The sequence below is a fragment of the Pollicipes pollicipes genome, unplaced genomic scaffold, assembly GCF_011947565.3.
Source record: "Pollicipes pollicipes isolate AB1234 unplaced genomic scaffold, Ppol_2.1 Scaffold_6686;HRSCAF=7923_pilon_pilon_pilon, whole genome shotgun sequence".
NCBI lineage: Eukaryota > Metazoa > Arthropoda > Thecostraca > Pollicipedomorpha > Pollicipedidae > Pollicipes > Pollicipes pollicipes.
Window position 1 is genome coordinate 47,008,969 of NW_023596921.1, and position 20,712 is coordinate 47,029,680.

General features: G+C 51.0%; 1 protein-coding gene across 1 annotated transcript; it reads left to right on the forward strand.

Moving 5' to 3' along the window:
* The first annotated feature begins 4,824 nt into the window (after nucleotides 1-4,824).
* On the forward strand, nucleotides 4,825-13,990 carry LOC119107559 (uncharacterized). The gene is made up of 4 exons (XM_037231045.1): nucleotides 4,825-4,954; nucleotides 11,487-11,525; nucleotides 11,899-12,005; nucleotides 13,316-13,990. Exons 1-4 carry the CDS (start codon nucleotides 4,915-4,917, stop codon nucleotides 13,475-13,477), a joined length of 348 nt encoding a protein of 115 aa, XP_037086940.1. The 5' UTR covers nucleotides 4,825-4,914; the 3' UTR covers nucleotides 13,478-13,990.
* Nucleotides 13,991-20,712: the final 6,722 nt, after the last annotated feature.

The window sequence follows — 20,712 nt, forward strand, 5'->3', positions numbered from 1 at the left end:
CGTTTTTACCAAAGGGCTTTCACCACCCTCTGTCACATGGGTGCAGCTGTAAACCTTGGGGAGGGGGGGGGGGGGGGTGGAAATTGCTGGAGACAAGTTCCTTCCGATTTGTCCAACAAGCCGAATTCAGCACGCTGTTGTCGAGACCGCAGCCAGGATCGTGACGAAATTTACTTTACACCGCATGCACCGATGCCTTGTATGTATTTAGCACCCACTTGTTCGTCATTGTGTACACTGTTCAGCAAAAAAACCAGCTGTACCTGAGGCGTCGTAACTCCACGTAATCGTGTCGTCAGAAAGTCACCGTTTGATCACTCAGTCGCCCACGGGGCGCACTGTTGAAACACGAGACGCGCGCGCACACGCGCCTGATGTTGCCAGCACCCGGTACCCGCCATTCATGTTCAGTTCACTCATTCGTTGCGGCGAAAAGGTAAGCTGAGCCAGAGTGGCGATTAAACGTGTCGCTCGAGCCCGTTGTGGAAACAAGGGTCAGTGAAGGCACACGTGCCGAGTGAAAGATAATTGGCGACGGGCGTGATGAGAGGGCTCATGAAATGCCGCTATCATAGAGCGAAGGCTGGTACTACGGCAGTACAGCGCTCCCACTGGCCTTTCGGGGTGTGTTATAGTGTCATTGCAGAGTCTGACAGCACAGAAACATTACGACAGCATTGACGTGTGGCAACAGTGAACTTAGGGAGACCTGGCATTTGCACTGGTAGCAAGCACGAATTTTTAAAGCTTGGAATGCGCCGTAACACTATCCAGAGCGGAATCTGAAGGGCAAGATTTGAAAGAGCGACAATCGCTGATCATGTCTCAATCAGCAGATCGTGGATTAATGACGAAAAGATGCGCCAAATGATGCTTCCAGATCTTTTTTTGCTACTGCTCTGGCGCAAGCCTCGAGTTCAGCGCATGAATACCTCGACTTCAACGCTCTAAATCAGTAAGCGTTGACGGCAATTATCTCAAGTTCAATTGACAGGGACTGTTCTACCTTTGAAAATATCGAGGTAAGCATTAGACTTGGTGGAACAATCTCACTTGGAGTTGTTGGTATGCCTTTAAGCACAAAAACTGCCTGCACAATGCGCAATGTACTGCAAGGTGGCATAATTTATTTATTCATGTAAGTTCAACCTACCGACACTAATTACGCGTTCTTTTGCCTTCCTCGTAGCTTTCTTGCATATTTTTGCGTGGTGACATACTCCTGATTTGCAGTTGTATTTTTTGGAGCGATGCTATTCCCAATTTATTCGATTCTCAGCCTCATGTCCGTCATATGTAGCAATTGCCCGAATGACCGTGTTACTTATAATAAAACGCAGTTCGTGATCGAAGCATCCAATTAGCAACGTAAAATGAGTTGTGAACAATGACATTTTTTCGTTGAAACGCTTAGTGCTGCATCACCGCAAACACGAATTTTTAGGTAGCCAAATTTTTCTTCACCCTAAGCGCAGAACAGCCATTGATGTTTCGTGACCTGACTTTTCCATAACTTCGCATAGGTCTGGGTGACTTTAAAAAACGCGGACACAAAAGGCTGCACAAGTTTGCGCACATCAAGCTCAGAAAGAAGGTGGTTTGAGGTCTTAAAAACGGCATGGCTGTGAACTACAGGGGTTATCATTGAAATCGACATGACTGTGACTCTGCAGGGGGGGTTATCATTGAAATCGCGACACAAGTCGAACCCCATACGAATGTTAAGCCCCTTTTAAAGGAGTCTTCCAAATTTGAACGTGGTTTTGAACTGAAAAAACCATCTGGAAGACCATTCAGTGCAGTTCACAACTCTGCCCCTCTTAAGACCTAAGCCACTCTAGTTTCTTAGTTCCACGCCCGCGAAGCTATGCAGACTTTTTCGTGCAGACTATTTCAAGATCACTCAGATATCCACGACGCCATAACAACGTCACTCAAATTCTGCCATTACATTGGCCATGCGGCTATTCAGGCCAAGCAAAATGTAATTTTCGACTCGTTCATTAGCGTTCGTTAGCACGATTTCCAGATGTAAAGGCTGTCAATTGGCACTCAATCAATACTGTGCAAGACACGATGACGCGATCAAACGATGGTGTATTGAGGAGCTTATTAACTAAATGCAGAAAATGTGTTGCCTCGAGCAGTCTCTAATCACTTAAAAGTGTACCATTAGTTAAAAGTGAACTTATTTGATCACGTCTGTTACCTTAGTTTGTCAAAATGTGGAACACTGCTTCAATGCTATCCCTATCGGTTTGAGATTGCCCTTGAAACATGATATAGAGCTTTTCAGGAATTTTCAACAACCACCTTCCAGCATGCACACGCGTTTAAAGAGGGTGGGGGGGGGGGGGGGGAAGGGGCGAGTGGCCACCGACAGATTTCCGCCAAGGTTATAAGCGATTCACAAAATGTTGCTGCACGAAAAATGGGTTACAGATGAAGTTTGTTTCCTATGCTCAATATACGTCACTGGTAGTGAACACATCACACCCGGTTGCCATCAGACATCCCGGCAGCCGGAGGTCGGATCAGCCAGGAAGTAGTATGAACTGTGTTGGACTGATCAATAAATAATGCAAAAAAGACCGTCCATAGAGCACAACAGGCCTCGTCATGCGTATTCAAATAGGTAGCTCCGTTAAGCAAGCCCTCGTGTACTTGTTCGAACTGTTAGACCCATAAGGAATTTAAAAGCAAATTGCGTGTTCTGCATACCCAACGTTGATCTTTCTAACACTATAACAGCACATGTTAGTCATAAGACAGCATCATATAGCCTTGCCATCTAAGAGGTAGGGAGCACTCGGTCAGCTGATTATGCGAAAAGTGGACGGTGACACCACTTTGCGTTTTAATAAGCCTCATTCTTTGCCGGAGAAGCCATGTTTAAAGCAAATGCTATCCTCGTTGAATTTCTACCATCTTGATCAACCGTAAAAAAGATACAATAATCAACTGCACGCCGATGGGCATATGAGTTGATGATCATTTCCTTTGTTTTTATATTAAAATAATAGTCCTTGGAATGCAGTTGATCATGTGTTCATATTACAATATCTATAATCACGCCAAATACCCTCTGCATTCTACAAAGCCCCCTGATGTACTTATTTTAGAAACTAATCCAGTTTCCACGTGAAGCCACGTACAATTCCTTTTACACTGGAAAGTAATCTTATCGCGGGGAAGCTGAAGGCCACGGGTCGAAACTAGGTCCAGAGCTCAACGACCAGGCGTCACAGCAACGCGGGAGAAAGCGACCAATCTTGTTGGTACGAGATTGGGTCGATGAGTGCAAATTGTCGTCGTTTCATCCACGGATCCACCCATTTTAGATAATTTTTGAGGATTGATTCCGTTATCGGCAGCCAGAACCAATACGGATCCGGCAGGCGGCTGATTATTTTTCGTTGTTGTTTAATCTTGTGTTTTCAAAGCTGGCCTTAGTTTTCCCCAAAGATAGTTGCCCCCAACTAAAATGACCTGCCTCCAACTAGAATGACCTGCGGCCGCTGCTGCCTGCGGCAATAGCAGCGCTAGAGTTCCGGTGATATCAAAGGTCGGAATGGACCGTGCCAAGTATGGCTGTACAATAGACTTTCGCCACCAAGTTTTGTCTTTGTCCATTGTCCATTGTTGTTACACGATCCGAAGGTGGGTCAGGATTCACGCGAAAGGCACTGCTTAGCTTCGGCTTTGACCCCAGAAAACAGCTCATTTGTAGGGTTTAGTTTATTCACGATCCGATGGTGGGTCACAATCACGGCAGCCACGATCCAATAGTGCTGTTTCACCATCCGAAGGTGGGTCACGAATCACGCAAAAAGCACTGCTTAGCTCTGGCTTTGGTACTAGAAATCCACCCATTCATAGGGCTTGGACTAGTATTCAAAAGCAACTACACTGCAGTTTAAGCTAATAAACATTGGACGATGAATGTGCACAAGCACAGAGACTGATGCATTATGAACAATATTAATACGAGCTAGGTGCCCTTTTCGCGATGCAATATCGAGCCTGTTCATGACAGGTGCAGCCTCATAAGTGCTTTACTGTGATGTCGATGGAACGCATAACAAAACAGGGTGATGCATTAAGGGAATATATATGTGTATGCATATATATATATATATATATATATATATATATACATCTTTAAAAATACTTCATCTTTAAAAATACTTCATCGAAACAAACATTCATGTTTCGAATACAATTTGTATTGCGTACTCATTTTCTCAAAACTGAACGGACAAAGATGTAACACACAATCGAATCTCTGCGCGTCGTTAAAATGTGCCTTAAAGGGAGAAATTCGACTGTTGTTGGGACCATTCTCGTATGATTGTCATGCCGCACAGCCAGCTTGGAAACAATATTATTACGTTTCTGTTTTGCCCGTGAAACGGACATAACAGCACACTACACAACTTGAAATGCACGGCAGAACCAGCCAGCAGTGAATACCCGTGGAGCTCCTCGAGCATCGGTGCATTTAATACACCAATACTCCATGCCTCTATGCTCTGTTATCATGTAACATAACCATGAAATCGATCACGAGCAACGTGAACGGAGGAACAGCGCAACGTTCCTTGATGCCTGCCGAACGTCGATGCCAAATGTTCTGTGACATTTGTGTAGCAGGAACGAAGGTGCGGCGAGCCGGAAACAAACGCGGATAGACGCTGGGAATGTGCTGTCGCGCGGCGGACGCCGTCTCGAGCGAGAGAAGGGAGCAGGCGGACGGCGCCGCCGGTTAGTGGTCCCGAAGACGACCCACTTCCCGGCGCGAATGCATAAAACGGCCGGCGCCCGCCGTCTCCAGCCAGTGTTCCGCTTGTCAGCCGGTGAGAAGGCCTGTCTGCTGCCTGCGCATCCCGCCACACACACACGCCACCGGCGGCCATGAGGACCCACGTGCTGTTCGCCGCCTGCTTCCTCGCAGGTGAGAAGGGGCTGCGGCGGCCGCCGGCGTTCACTTCGTACCGCGTCCACTTTTAACTGTCAAAATAGGCGTAGTTCTTGATCCTCAGTATCGTGATACAAATGCTCAGGTTGTGGGAGATTGGTGAGGTTCTGTCTCTTTTCCTGGCTGCAATTTTGTGGAAATGGCTAATTCGAACGAAACCAATCCGATGTTTTCATGTTGTTCGAGCGTTATCTTTCCAAGCCAACCCCCAACCAGAGGAATAACCGGATGTTATTCAGGGTATGATAGTCATGCATACATGATAGCTAAATGATACGATATACGATACGCGCGACACACTTCGATATGACGATAATGATAGCGATATTGTGTCAAACATTCAAGATACGCTGAACTCTTGACCCTCAGTGCTATGGTACTAATGGCTGAGCCGTATGCAATTCGCAAGGCTCTGTCACCTTTCTTGACTGCAAGCCAATAGTCAACAACTTGTCGATGCTTTGCTTTTCATGCTGCATGAACGCACTGTTTCCAGACCGACCTCCACGATTTCATACGTTGAATCTTAATCGAGATTCGGAGCGTAATTGTGCCTCATATTTCCAACTTATGCTGCTCACATCTTTGAGCCACACGATACTGTGCGTGATATCTTTGCACCGGTTTTGGACCTCCAGTGGTACACGCCAATCGTAGACACGGAGTCTCAACTGAAATCAACCGTAGCCATAGGCATCTGGGTAGCCCGGCGCGCAACGTCCTCGGATCGCCGCGTGCCTCATCTGTTGGCCCAAATTTGCTGGCGTTTGCACTCGCTACGGCGATGGGAAGGCTGAGCAGGGCCCCAACTCAGCTGTTTACCTATAAACCATCACATCGCCGTAGACTGATCAGGGCCCCAAAACAACTGTTTACCTATAAGCCATCACATCAGGCCGTCTGGCATGACCCGTAGACTGATCAGGGCCCCAACACAACTGTTTTCCTATAAGCCATCACATCACCGTGGACTGATCAGGGCCCCAACACAACTGTTTACCTATAAGCCATCACATCAGGCCGTCTGGCATGACCCGTAGACTGATCAGGGCCCCAACACAACTGTTTACCTATAAGCCATCACATCACCGTGGACTGATCAGGGCCCCAACACAACTGTTTACCTATAAGCCATGATAAGCCATCACATCAGGCCGTTTGGCATGACGCGTATATTTTGTAGCTGACTGTCTATGCAAACACTCATCCGAACACTGGCATTTATCTGTGAATAATAGGCGTATGACCACAATGTACCGAAAATGGCTTATCGGAAACGTTCTTACCTTTTGGCTTTTAAAAGAGCTATTCGTATCGTAAAACAACAGTCCGAATAGCCTTATCCCTCGCAGAACAGCCAGGAGAATGGGGAGATGCATGTTTCGATATTTCGGCTGCATGTCTTTATCGAAACGAAAGACATTTTGTTTCGATAGAGGCATGTCGCCAAAACATCAGTACATCTATCTCTCTATTCTTCTGGCTATTCGACGGGGAAAAAAACCTATCGGTACCATCTTATTCATAGGCATAAGACAGCTTCTAGCAAGGACACTGAACAGCTTGCGTACTCGCAAAGGAGTTGCATGATACCATAGATGATTCTGTCAGAAGGATTGCAAGGAAATTCATGGCTTTCTTTTATATGAGTGATCTAAATTAAGTACCCCTTTTTAGTTCCCACATTATTTTATTCACCATAAAAATCTTACTTATCTTCTATTGTCCCTATGCATTATTCATTCCTACGTCGATAAGCCCACATGCTGAACGTCAAGTGCATTTGAGGTAGATGGCAAGCCCATTCTCGCAAATATCTCCCTTCACCACTCTCTATCATGTCATCAAAATTTTCTTTGCACAAGTATTTGGACTCAGGTATCGCTTTTTTGTCATCTAAACTTTTGACGCGCTTATGTGCATAAGGCCACCGTTGTTTTGTACAGCCTCTGTAATTCTCTTTTTGCGGTGAACATTTCTAAATTGAATGCAAAAGAAGCAGAGTGAATAATATAGATAAGATATGTGTTCGGACCGCCGGCCTCGTCTGGTATGTTTGACTCTCCGATCCTCGTCAGGTGTTATGGAGTCGTGAGAAACACCGGATGATATCTGACTCTTAGAAAGACCAGATGACGTTTGTTCCTTGGAATTGCTGAAACTCTCAAAAAAACATTTTATCAATAATATACAAAGAAGCTGCACGCACGAATGACATGGAAAGCAGTGAATTCAGAAAAGCAATTTTTCTGCAGAGTTGGCAGGGGAAGGAGCCTTTGCGCGAGCTATCCGATAAGAGCCTTATTCCGGAAAGGAAATATTTCACCAAGAATGTGTCTATTAGAGTGTGTCTATGTCACAGCCTGCCTGATCAGCAAATTTGCAGTTGCAATATTCAAAATTCAGGATACACGGCTGGGTGCAGGGTCTGGCGCGCCACTTGCATTTGTCCCGTGCCATCGATGCAGGCCTGAATACAATGTGGTTGCATGGCGTCGGCGGCGCCGCAGTCATTGGGTCAGTGGGGCTGTAACGGAACCGCCCGGACGGTCGGGTAAGTGGTGGCCAGCCGGCGACCCACTCGATTTGAGCACACCCTGCACACGAGCCGACGGCTGGCCGACACTGGCACACACGGCTGGCCACGGCTGGGCGCGTCGAGAGACGTTCCCGGTGAGCGCTGGTGAACCGATCCGCGGGCTGAGCGAAACGGACTGGTCAACGATAAGGACTACGCGCCACCATCACCGTCCACTTAGACATGACACTGATGGCATTCATATGGGTGATCTGTACATGAACTGCCAGTGTATTCGCGGCCAAGAAACATATATTTATCACATGGAGATAAAGTAGTCGACACACGTATGGTACTTTTTCAAAGTCGGAATTAGCCTGCACTGGAAGTCATTTGTCTCTCAAGAAAAATAAAGTAGCGATGTCATGTGGCCTGCCGGCATTTGGCTTAACTCGGCGCTCTCTAGGGTTTGAAGCGATGCGTATGCGGTTTGCCGCCGACGGACGCCTTGCGTCATCCGTACACGTACTCTGCTAATGCATGACCACCACCGAATATCGAAGTCCCAATAGCTCTGCGTGCTTTGGTAAAAGGCGTTGTAGTTAAGGGTTTCAGATCTTGCACATAGCTATTCTAACATTGTGACTATGTGTGCAGAGAAAAACTTTCCATCTCCGAAGCCGTGCATGATGTCTTGCATCGCGCCTACATCCTGTGTCCCCAGAGCATCCTCATTCCACGCACAGCGAGGGGCCATCCTCAGTGCAGTATGTGCTGACGCTCCTCTCGCCGCCCGTTCAGTCGACGCTGCTACACATGTGACATGGGCGCCGTCCCCCTCACACCAGTGGACCGCCAGCCGTCTCAGCGGCGTGCTGCCCGCCCCTCGGACCACCTGCCACCACTGCTGCTCGCCCCTCGGACCTCGCCCCTCGTACCACCTCCCTTGCTGCCTGCCCCTCGGACCACCTACCGTGCTGCCCGCCCCTCAGACTACCTGCCGTGCTGCCCGCCCCTCGGACCACCTGCCGCGCTGCCCGCCCCTCAGACCACCTGCCGTGCTGCCCGCCCCTCAGACCACCTGGCGTGCTGCCCGCCCCTCAGACCACCTGCCGCGCTGCCCGCCCCTCGGACCACCTGCCGCGCTGCCCGCCCCTCGGACCGCCCGCCCGTCGGGGCCATCCCATGCTGCCCGTCCGCGGGGGCCATCCCCCGTGCTGCCCATCCGTCGGGTCACTTCCCGTGCTGCCCGCCTGTCGGGTCACCTCCCGTGCTGTCCGCCCGTCGGGGTCACGTCCCCTGCTGCCCAACTGTCGGGTCACCTCCCGCACCGCCCACCCGCCACGGTCACTTCCCGTGCTGCCCACCCGCAGGGGTCACCCCTTGTACCGTGGCCGGCCTAACAGCTGGCGGCCTCGGTACTGCTCATTGTTTGGCGGCAGAGCAAGACGTGAATTCCGCCCGAGCGATTCCGGCCGGCGCACCGTCCAGGTGGGTCCCGCCCGAGCGATTCGGCCGGCGTCCAGCCGGATCCCGCCCGAGCGAGTCGGACGACACCCAGTCGAATCCCGCCCGAGCTTGTCGGCCGGCGCCCAGTCGAATCCCGCCCGGGCGAGTCGGACGACGCCCAGTCGAATCCCGCCCGAGCGAGTCGGCCGGCGCCCAGCCGGATCCCGCCACACTTTCTCGGCCAGGACGAGCCGGCTAGCGTCTCCGGATGTTATGGTCCTGGCTCATTGTCAGCGGTGGCCGTGGCTGGCCGTGGGTGAATGCCTCGTGCGCCACGGCCTACGGACGCCAGGTGCCGCCGCCCCCTGACGGACCGGCCGGCTGAGTCAGGCGGGCAGCCGTCACGGTCAACCGTGCAGCGCGGTGAAAGTCGGGTCGAAGACGTGGCAGTGTTTGACCGGAAAGGAACAAACAAAGATAGCCCAGTGCCGTCAGCCGCGACAGCCAGCGTAAGAACGGAGGGGGGGGGGGGGGGTATCAGCACTTGGTGTAACACGGCACACAGCGCTACACTTGAAATTTGCATCTGTATTCCTTCAAAGCCAATCCACAGCGTGGCTTTTCAGGTCGTTTGTTCATTGCGGCGTTGCTCGTTACGACGTCCGGCTCGTGACAACACCATGACGTCGGTTGCTAAAATATGCACGATGTGGAAACAACAAACCTAATAAGTAAATGCGCTAATTTGAAACAAAAAAAAACAGATGGTATATACCGAGATGAATGAACACAAAATGCAAGTACGTACATGGGGACCGCATTTTCTTGCATAATGGCATACATAGGAGCATACAGTAGCACATCCTCCCTCCCTCGCCCAATCATCAATCTTGGGACTACCAGAGACTTTCACGTCGATGGCTTTGGTGCGTGCCGGGTGGTGTTCATCATCAAGGCAGAAATTCGGGACTCAGCTATCACGTTATGACGATTGAGTTCGTCAGCCGGGTCAGAGGTTTTAATGGATCTTCTCGGGTGCTGATGATGTCATGGCGGATCATTCGAGAGTAAGTTAAACATTTAGCTGGCCACCAGAAGTCATCACACCACAAAGGCAGACGTGTTGGCAGCTATGGTAACACACTTAACGCCGTTTCGAAGCCATGTTGAGTCCCAATAAGACTCTGGCGTGCGCAGAGACAGCCAGGCGTCTCTCGTTATCACCCGCCCGGAATTGAAGGCCCTGGGCTGCGAGTTATCATACGGCCAGGGGCAGCTGGGGCGGTTCACGCGAGGATTTTTTACGGGCGAGTCACAATGCATGACGTCACTCCAGATTTTCATGAATGTTTTTATCATCACGTCCACATCATTGGTGTCATGCAGCTCCCCCAGTCAGCGGCGAGCAGGTCCAAGTGGATGGCGTCCCAGTCGGTCCGGTGCCAGCTGCGGGTGGTACGTGCCTGCGCTGGCTGCCTCGCTTGGCCCAGCCTGGGTGTAGTTGCGAGGCTGTTGGGCTGATGATGACGGAAGGTATCCGGGAGGACAGAGACCGTCAGTGGCAGGTCAAGCTGGTTGGTCGTTACGTGTGCGAGTGCCGTGGGCGTAGGTGGAAGGTCAGTGGGTTTATCCACCAATTGCGCCATGTTTGCCATGCGCCGGTCGTTTGGCTGCTCCACCGCCACGTACAGAGCGGTCGTTGGGCTCCGCCACCGCCACGTGCAGAACGGTCGTCTGGCGGAGCCACCGCCACGTGCAGAGCGGTAGTTTGGCTCCGCCACCGCCACGTGCAGCGCGGTCGTTTCTTATCAAGCAGAGTCTACAAAGGACCGAAAACGGTTTGTAACGTTTGGAGTCAGCCATGCCTCCAAGACGATCAAAATGGCTAATTTCCGTTCGGTTAGCAACAAGCTAGTTTCCTTCGCCTTCCTGGTTAGTGATTGGATGTTGACGTGGTTAGTCTTGAGCGGTGGGCGCGGCTGGTAATGTTCATGCCCTGAATTTCTCATCATTGCATGAAATGAGAGTATTCACATGGCCGTAACCTCAGAAACGACAGTCACCTCGCAGGGGACTCGGGTGTTGGCGGGGCCGCACAGATGGGACGCGGGTGTCCGCAGGGACTCGGCTGTCCGTGGGGACTCGGGTGTCCGCAGGGACTCGGGTGTCCGTGGGGACTCGGGTAGCCGCGCCTCGTCTGTAGCAAAGAAGGCTGGGTGATTCAGACGAGTGTGGTGAAGTATGTCTGAGCCTGGATATTTGGATAGAATTGCCACACATAGGCCAAGGAAAAAGAAAACCGCCCTGCCCAAGCGGTTTTGCAAACAATTTGTTTGCGGGGTCAGCATTGTTAATAGATGGACGCCTATGTATAAAAACTCATAAACGCTGAGTTTACAGATATGCAGATTACAGATATTATAAACAGATATGCAACCAAACTTTGACGTCACAGTTTTGGGGGGCAAAACCATTACAGCCCATCTGTTTTGATTAGAATGACTCGCAATGATACTCACAAGTGCATTTCATGTGTTTCAGTTTTGGCTGCCGTTTATGCCGATGAAGCGCCCCAGGGAGGTGAGTAGCACTGCCAGCCCGCGAGTGGTAATGGCAGTTCAGGGTGTTTGCTGGATTCAACGTGCGCGAAGCACTTCGAAATAAATTCGCTCTCTAGTCGCCAAACATTAACTCCTCGCAAAATACTTTGACCTGTATGATAAACAGAAGCAAATGAATATCAGTCGTGCCTTTTCACACCTGTAAATGTTCATTTAATCTCCAGTCGTAGAAAGGGTAGACATACGCGCTGCTTCATCGCGTTGTCCAATCATTTGGTGCGATTGATGACGAAGCTGCCATTTTGAGCGTTAATGTCCACACTGGAATGACTGAGCCGACCATATGATGTGTGCTGCCACAGCGCATTGCAGAACCGTGCATTGTGTTGCAGTGCGGCAGGTGCAACAGCAGCCCCAGCAGGTGGAGTTCCAGAGGCCGCAGGCGGAGTTCCAGAGGCCGCAGGCGCCGCTTCCCTACCCGCTCAGGCGCCAGAGCAGTGTAAGATGCCGGCAGGCGCGACCCTGTGCTACACTCAACCGCTACCCATCCCGATGAGCGGTATCCAGCCACTACCCTTCGATCTGCCTTCCTGCAGGGCTTTCGTTCTGAAATAGAAACGTCTCAGGAAAACGTGGGACAAAAGTTTTCTTTTGCATGATAAGCACGTGCCAAAGTTGCCAGCTGAATGCGACGCGCTCGGGTGATCTGGAAGTCAATGTGGCCCCTGCAGTCTATAAACTAAGAACTAGAGACAACACGTTCACGGAGTAGATAAGCCTTTATGTGAGCTAATCGGTGTGAAATCTTGAGGTTCCTCGATTGTAACCTTTGGGTCAAATCAGGTCAAACGAGGACACATTCCGGCGCCCAAAGTGCTCACAAAGCCTCTCAGGCAACCACCTTTAACCAAGGCGGACCTATTCTAATCAACTTGGCGGTGACGTTCAGATGTGGTCAGTTACCTTATTTATTCCCTTGACGGTAAAGGTTACCAAAACCTGGGGGCTTATTTTGATATTTAAATTTACAATCGGCGTGATATTTATCTAAGCAAATGCTTGATCCAAATGGTTTAGGTGCGAGACTTCCTCTGATATTCATCAAGTAAACTTAATAAACCTTTTAACGTCGCTGGGATCCAGAATTAGAAAAAAGCGTCAAAGACTACCTCATGAAACATGTCTACCAGCATTGAAGGGGTTTGCTTCTGGTCTCGATGTGACCCTCACACCTGACTCAGTGTCAATATCATTAGTTCTTTCTTTAATTCTAATAGTTTCATTAACTAATAAATTCCCTCAAATTTGTACGTTTTGCTTATGCTCCGTTGTACCACCACATTTAATGATTTCCTAGGAACGAACTTCGCTGATAGCCAGGAACGAATCTGACCTGCCATAGGTCAGCGATGTCACAAAGTACATCTATTTCTTATGCCAAAGCATCGACTTTTCAACTATCTACAAAAATACAAATTTTAGTGGCACGGCTGCGCCGTGCTGTTTAGAAGTTATTCTGGAACAGCTTACTTACCTTATTTACAACCAAAATACAATAAATCTGGACGGATTCGTCACCCGGCCACTTCGCAGCTTTTTGCGACGAACTGTTTCCGACGCAGCTGCGGGAGAAAGTGGGCTGCCAAATGGACGCACCATTGGTCGGAACAGCTGACGCAATAGCTATTCCGTACTTACACAAGTTTTCACACAGCCAGAGAAAGGCACGAGACGTTACGTCGTTCTCAGCTGGCGCGGCGGCGCGGCTGTCGCCTGCCCACGCGTTGTGACACTGTGCATCCCCGGCAGGGCCTTGATCGCGCCCGCTCCGCCGTCATGGGCTTCATGAGGAGCATCATGGACGCCGGCGCGCGGTTCCGCCGCATGGCCAACGACCGCTTGTCGACCATGTTCAAGCGCCGCTCGTTCCGGAGGTCGCAGCAGGACGAGACCGTGCTGCGCCGGCAATAGTCGACCGAAGCGGTGCCGGCGCCGTACGCCGCTCTTCAGTGCCTTGTGTGCTTGCGAGCGTCTCCGTCCGCTCGGTGTATGCCGTCAGATCTGAGCGGCTCTCACTGACTTGTTCTGCTCTGGTGGTGCATCTGGGTGCAAATTGTTACGTGAGCCATGGAAACCGACCATTGCACCCACGTGAATCGCAAAATCGATTTCTGTTTGTTGTTATTTGTGCATTTGTTATTTGTTTACTATGTCTCTTGAGACCATGCCCTCTTGAGCTATGAGGTACCAAATACTCAGCTACATTCCAACGACTTGCAATGGTATTTGAGGAAATGCGTTGTTTGTAACGGCGTGCGTCGGTGGCCAGTTTGTCATGAGTGTCAGCAATTTGGATGCTGGTCTATTTTGTAGCTTTAGTTATTTATTTAGCGCAGTATCCACGCGCATAAATCAAACATTCTGTGACTTGCTGAGCGCTACCAGATGTGAAGGCATCAAAATAAAGTCCATCTTTGGCTGACAGTTGTGCTTTGAACGTCTTCGAACAAGTCACAATTGCTGAGGCAATGCCATGTAACGCCATGATTGTGGAATAAGCGACTACCTGGCTGTCACTCCGCTTCGCTGCCGAGGTCATACGAATCAGCTTTAGGGGTAATTTAGTGCAACCGTGGTGTGCTACAGTTTTACGGTCACAACCACAACGACCTGCTCGCTTTCATAAGTAAGAAACCGTTTGCACCTTGCAGAAGGAAGTCGTTGGGAAATGAATAAATCTTGACGTTTCAGTTATTATATATTTGCTATCACGTAAACACGTTAATAAAGGCTCACCCCATTCCGTTCAAAGTAATATGACTTGGTTTGTCCCACGAGTGAAAATGCCTCTGACTGGGCTATCGCGTCCGGCTCGCGAGGCAGCGCATGTGCAGGGCGGCGGCAGAAAGGAACATCTGGGAGACTGTTATGACAGTTCTTTTGACGCGCACTACTTTAGCATCCAACACCATTATCACGGCGAAACGAGATGGCCGTAGGAAGCTGCCTATCATCGCAGTCGATCAAATAGGAAATGAATCGCCCATCATAAACATTCGGAGCAACATGGTGAACATGTTGGACCTCTTTGATGGGCATTGGTGTTCGTAGCATACATAGTCACTTTGAACGGAAGCAGGGGCCTTATGCTGCTGTACAGGAGACGAGCTCAGCAGCGCATCCTCCCACGCAACTAAATAGGTGCAAGCATAGTCCCACCCGAAGCGAGTTCTAATTGCCCCCGCTTTGCCGTTTGGGCGGACTACCGGTCCGCATTTCAATTAAAGTTGTTACTTTCTAGCCTCAGTTCGATCATTTTCAACATGTCGTTGGCAAGGGTGGACCTATCATTGTGGCAGCAAAGGGCTGCTCTGCACATCTCAACACCTTCACCTTGTGGCATGCAGGACCGCGGTCTTTTTCATATCCATCCGAAGCAACAGAAAATGGGCCACACCCTGCCCCGTGACAGGCTGGAACAGCTGACCCATCAGGTGCAGAAAGTCACTGGTGTCCTTAAAGTGGGATCCCAGGTCTTACACGTGCTCTTGCAGCTGTTACTCCCCCCCCCATCCGTTCAGGAAGGTGCTCCTTCCCGTTAACAATAAGCCTCGAAAGGATGACACGTAGTACTGACTTCCACACGTGGAACGGTGCCTCGGTACATGTACGGTATATTCAACATAAAAACGCACGCGCGAGACATTAAATAAAATGCCAGAATGCAGTGGTCCCCAGGTCCAAAAGACGGCCATTACAGCGATGAAGTCAGCCCCCCTCAGCTGAAAGGCCTTCCCATGCCGCGACTTTGCTACCTCCTAGGCCAAATTCTGAATAGGCGACTGACCAGCAGTACCATCTGCTGCGTGCGTATAACAAAGAGCTGTCGTAAAACGGATCTGCAAAGCTCTATCGATGATGTGCAGTTGGAGCTCAAAACTCAGCAACCTGACATGACCGGAAACGGTTGTGTTCCGGACCGTGCTTAATGAGACGAATCAATGATACGAGCCAAGATTCACCGCGCCGCCTTTACCGTTTACTGCGCCACCGTTAACCGTTTGCTGCTCTGCCGTTACCGTTAACTGCGCTTCCGTCGCCGTTGCCTGCGCTGCCGTTAACCGTTTACTGCTCTGCCATTACCATTTGCCATATCATGCAGGGCCAATAAAATGTCTGCACAGCACAAAAGCGCCTGATAGTGGATCACCAAGCCACCTCCGCACTAGTGAGATGCTTACTTCCGAAGTCCCTTAACTCTCGGCTCTCTTGTCGCAGTGAGATGGATGACGGCAGGTCATAACTGTTGCCCGCCGACCTAAATTAGACATGTTTGTGTGAGCAGTTACCATCATGACTACACATGAAAACTTCTGTGCCCATTTTCTCGGCGTTACTTTGATCTCCAAAGTGAATTGACTACGTTGCAATGATGCTGCCTAATTTGATGTCAGGAGGAGCAACTGACATCAGGAGTAAGGGGTGGCTGAGGTTTTGGATGGGAAGGTCGTGTCTCCTTCCAGTCATTTTAAAAGAAGGGTAGGCATTCGTTCAGCACGTGTTAGGTTATGAAAAGTGTTTTGATTCATGCAAAGCAGTGCTTGCTCGCGTATATTTCATCACCACTGGCCGCGCAGGCGAAACATTTATCGAGGGAGCAATTCTTCGCAGCACATTTCTCAATTTCATCATGCGACATATACCGCAAAAACAATTATAAACGGTGCTTCAAGAAGCAGTGCACTATTCACGAAGAGCCAAAAGCACATTATCAACACGTTTGGACATCAACTTTTGTGCCTATCTCCAACTGTTCAGGAAGTCTCGATCTCTGAACGGTGGCCGCCTCTGCCTCGAGCTCCGGGTAACGGCTGGCGATCGACGCGGCTCGAGCGAGCCGGCAGGCCGCTCGACTGGGCGGGCACGCGGTGACAGTTGTCGCCGAGCACGGACACACAGCACGCCTCCGCGGTGACGCGGAATAATCCAGATACCCGTACTGTTTGGTAGAGTAGGTGTCTGGTAGGAGGAACGGAAGCAAACGCTACTGCATGCACACGCCGGCAGCGCAGCCGGCCGGCCCGCCAAAACCACGACCGGGAGTTGAAAAGAGGGAGAAGACGTGGTATGTTTTCGCAAGGATTCGTGGATCGTATGATGTAAGATAGAAATGTACTGCGTAGAATTAGTTCTTCCTTAAATATCCCAAGCTAATGGAAGGAGACACAGACCTCCCCACGCAGGACATCGATGATTTTCAATGACACTGCGGTCAATTCGCCACTTAGACGTTTCTGACACATCGGGACAGGTTGTTGGATTTGGGCCCAAGCCGGGATTACCACTTCCTCCAAGTGCGCGCGCGTGTGTGTGTGTGTGGGGGGGGGGGGGGGTCTGTGGTAGGGAGCGTGCGCTGCTCGGCGCGGCTGGCCGGCTGCGGCTGGTGTTCCGCCTCGCCGGCTGTCGCTATCATGCCTTCTTACAAGAGCAAAATTTGTGATGAGGAGCCCATTGATCAGCATACGGGCCACATGATGTTACGCACACGACTCGGCACGTTATGACTCCGGTACACAAGACATCAACACACACGTGTAAGCCACACTGCTGGGATGAAGCTGGTGCCCGGTGTATTGGCGGGATGGCTGGTCCGGTCACACATCATAAACAGCTGTTTCCCCATATATAATTGGGCGCCCTTAACCATGGGATCCCACTTTCACCGTATGGCTGGCGGTAATATTTAAAGGAGGCAAAAACGGAACCAGGTGAATTAAAAAGCTAAACGTCCTGAATTCCATGGTACGCTTGAACTGGCAGGGATCCCACTCAACCGGCCAATTACATATGTAAGGGTCCACTGGATATCAATCCTGAGAGCCCTCTCGTCCTGAACCAATCCACACCGACTTCGTGCATCCGGCGCCCCACCACACTCACTCCAGGCACACACATCAGGCGCCCCACCACACTCACTCCAAGCACACACATCCGCTGGCGCCCCACCACACTCACTCCAAGCACACGCATCCGGCGCCCCACCACACTCACTCCAAGCACACACATCCGGCGCCCCACCACACTCACTCCGAGCACACACATCCGCTAGCGCCCACGCCACCCCACCCACTCTTGACTCGCACATGATTAGCCCTCTCCCCTTTGCAAGGGAAGGGGGCTAACCATGCGCAATTAGCTACGAGGCCCTTCTTGTAAGCGTCGATGGCGAGATCTCTATCGCGCCTGAGTTTGAGTTTTGAGTGAGTTTTGCAATGAGTTTTGTTTGATGTTGAGTTTTGAGTTTTGCAATCCACCACCGCACGGCGCGCTCCTCGGAGGCCTGAGGGTGGACAGCGCGCTTGATTGGGCGATGGAGCCCCTCAGCAGACAGCGAGTCCCCGGCATGACCTGCGTTACACCTTATAGTCCGTACGGCCGGCGCGCTCCGGAGACTCGGCGTGATCGGTCTGTCCGACGACCCGGTCCCTTGTCGCCCCTCCCACCGGTGTCGATGGCGGGATCTCTATCCGTGCCGAACATCCCGTCATCGAGAGCTCATAAGGCCCGGCGTGTACCACGTCGGTAGAGAACGGGCAGTGTCCTAGCCTCTCCCGAGGCGTTGTACACTAACGGATTAATACAGTTATCGCCATGCATGACCTTGCATACCGGACAGTCCGAACTGGTCATTGGTCACACTATGATCTGCGCCTCTAAATGCCGTCATGCCTGAGGTCAAGTGGGAGACAACGAAGCGAGTCGACCGCCCTCTGACCCAAAAATAAATGAAGCCGTGCCTTCGTGTTGCGCCATCCATCGAACGTTTATCTGTGTAAGAGTGAGACTGCCGTCGTCTGGCTCCTGGCTCGTGACTATGGTCGAGTGCTACGTAAATTACGGCAAGACTAAGACAACGTTCGGCTGTTCTCATCAACGGCCTTGGGAATCGTCTGGCTCATCTGTGGCCCGCGGTCATTGACCACTTTAACGCCAAACATCTGACCTTGCCGTGACTTCATTATCGCTTTAGCGCTAATCAATTAAATCGCAGCCCACCTATGTTTACAATTATTCACACGTAGCCACATCATTCACACATCAGCATTTTGCGGGACTTCTTTCTCACGCGTTACATATCGCCTCTCCCCGTGCTTAATTAAAGGACCACAGGGTCGCCTCGTTTCTCGTCCCGAGGCACAGTGCCGGGCCGGGAGGGCCGCATGGTCAGTGCACCCCCTCACGCTCCTCAATTACGCAGGAGGAAAGGGGCTGTCGTGGCTCGCGCCCTTCCGGTGGGAAGGGTCATTCATGATAACTTCGGCCATGTTTTTTGAACCCACCTTGAAATGTAACTCAGAACATAAATTGAGATCTATTTTGAGCTTAGAACAAACATGCTGTCTTGCGGGAGGACTCGTCTTTTGGAGGAATATTACGCAGCTTGCGATGATTTGGCATCGCCAGGTACTTGGACCAAAACAATATATATCATATGACACCCCGAGCGAGCAATGCCTTGAAGTACGCACATACGAATACAAGTGGGCTTCTACTCCTGCTTTTCTACAAATAAATGTAATTGTGGTGAAAGCCTGCCGTTGGCAGACATTGTAGAGTCCAGCAATGGTATTGCGGGGTCATGCTGACCAGGGATGGCGCAGCGAGGAGCACACAGGGCACGAGCATGCTTCTCCTCCACCTAATCTTTTGGATATCTTTTTTGCCAACTAAAAGTATGCAGATACACGTGGGTTACCAATACTCAGATCAAGGAGGCCCCGCTAAATGAGCCAGTGTTAAGGAGACCCCTTTGTGTTGAGGATGTCCCTTTGCTGGCTTGGGAGGCGCGGTCACCGACTGTGAGGCCCCTGTTCTGGTTTAGAAGACACCCTCTATATTTAGCAGCGCCCATCTCTGAAACAGGAGGCCGCTTTCAGGCGCCAGCTGGCTGCAGATCTGGATGACAATGCTTTGCTTGGGGTAGTGAAGCCAGTTGGGTAGATTTGAAGGCCACCTTCGTGATTCGTGCTCATGCCGTTTTGGATTAAGAGGTCCTATGCAATAGAAGGCTCTTTTCTGGAGCAGGAGTCTCTGTTTTAGGTAAGCGAGACCCTTTGTTAGACAATAAACAGGCCCCCATTCAAAACTTTTTGCCTATCAACATTGGTTTATTTGACAAGGATACACGTAACAGCTTGATGAGGGGCACATGCTCTCGGTGCCCTTCCCCCTTGAATAAGACACTGCGCAGGAAGCCCCCAGTAAGGAGGTCTCCCTGTGTACAGGAAGGCCCTGGAAAATCCTGCCCCCCCTCGTCCCCCCCCTAACTCAAAAGTTGCGGCGCCGTCTCTGGTGGCGACTTCGCTTCTTGAATAAGTGAAGAATAATAACTTCTTTAATAATTGAATAAGAATAATAGCTTCATGAATAAATGAAATAAGTGAAGACTTCCCTTCCCCCTTAAATAGGACACTGCGCAGGAAGCCCCCAGTAAGGAGGTCTCCTTGTGTACAGGAAGGCCCTGGAAAATCCTGCCCCCCGTCCCCCCCGTCCCCCCCGTCCCCCCCGTCCCCCCCCCTAACTCAAAGGTCACGGCGCCGTCTCTGGTGGCGACTTCTTCCCTCTCGGAAGCTCGCTACTTTGCTGACATTTCGGAAATGAAGGCCTTCCTGAAAATAAATTGGGCAAATTCTGTCTTCAAATTAAATAAAAAATGAGCTTCGGTTTGTTATAAGGTTAGGGTGCATGGCAAGCTTTCCTTTTGACTTAATCTCTGCGAATAGTAGCCGTTTCGATACGTTGGTAGGGATCTCACAGCGCACGGGAGCTGTCTATGTCAGTTAAAACAGCATATGACGGTGAAACTATTCCCGCACGGGGCCTGATGCGTGGCCGAGCTCGGCCGCAGGCCACCTCAAGACTCGCTGCTTGACCCACCACACTGCAAGCCAGCCAAGACTCTATGGCGGCGTGCGACGCCCGATTCGAACGGACGTAAGGTGCGCTGCATTTGTCGCGGCCACGTCCAGGCACGAACGTCCGGCGCTGGGCGCGAGGACGACAAGGTCGCGACGGTCGAGCCGACACGCCGTGCCACACGCTCATTGTGCAAACAATGCCTCGTGGCTGCCGGGGAGTGGATGGCGGCGTCACGTCCGGCCGCGCTGTTTAAAACGGCCGCCCCCGCCGCGGTGGGAGCAGTGGAG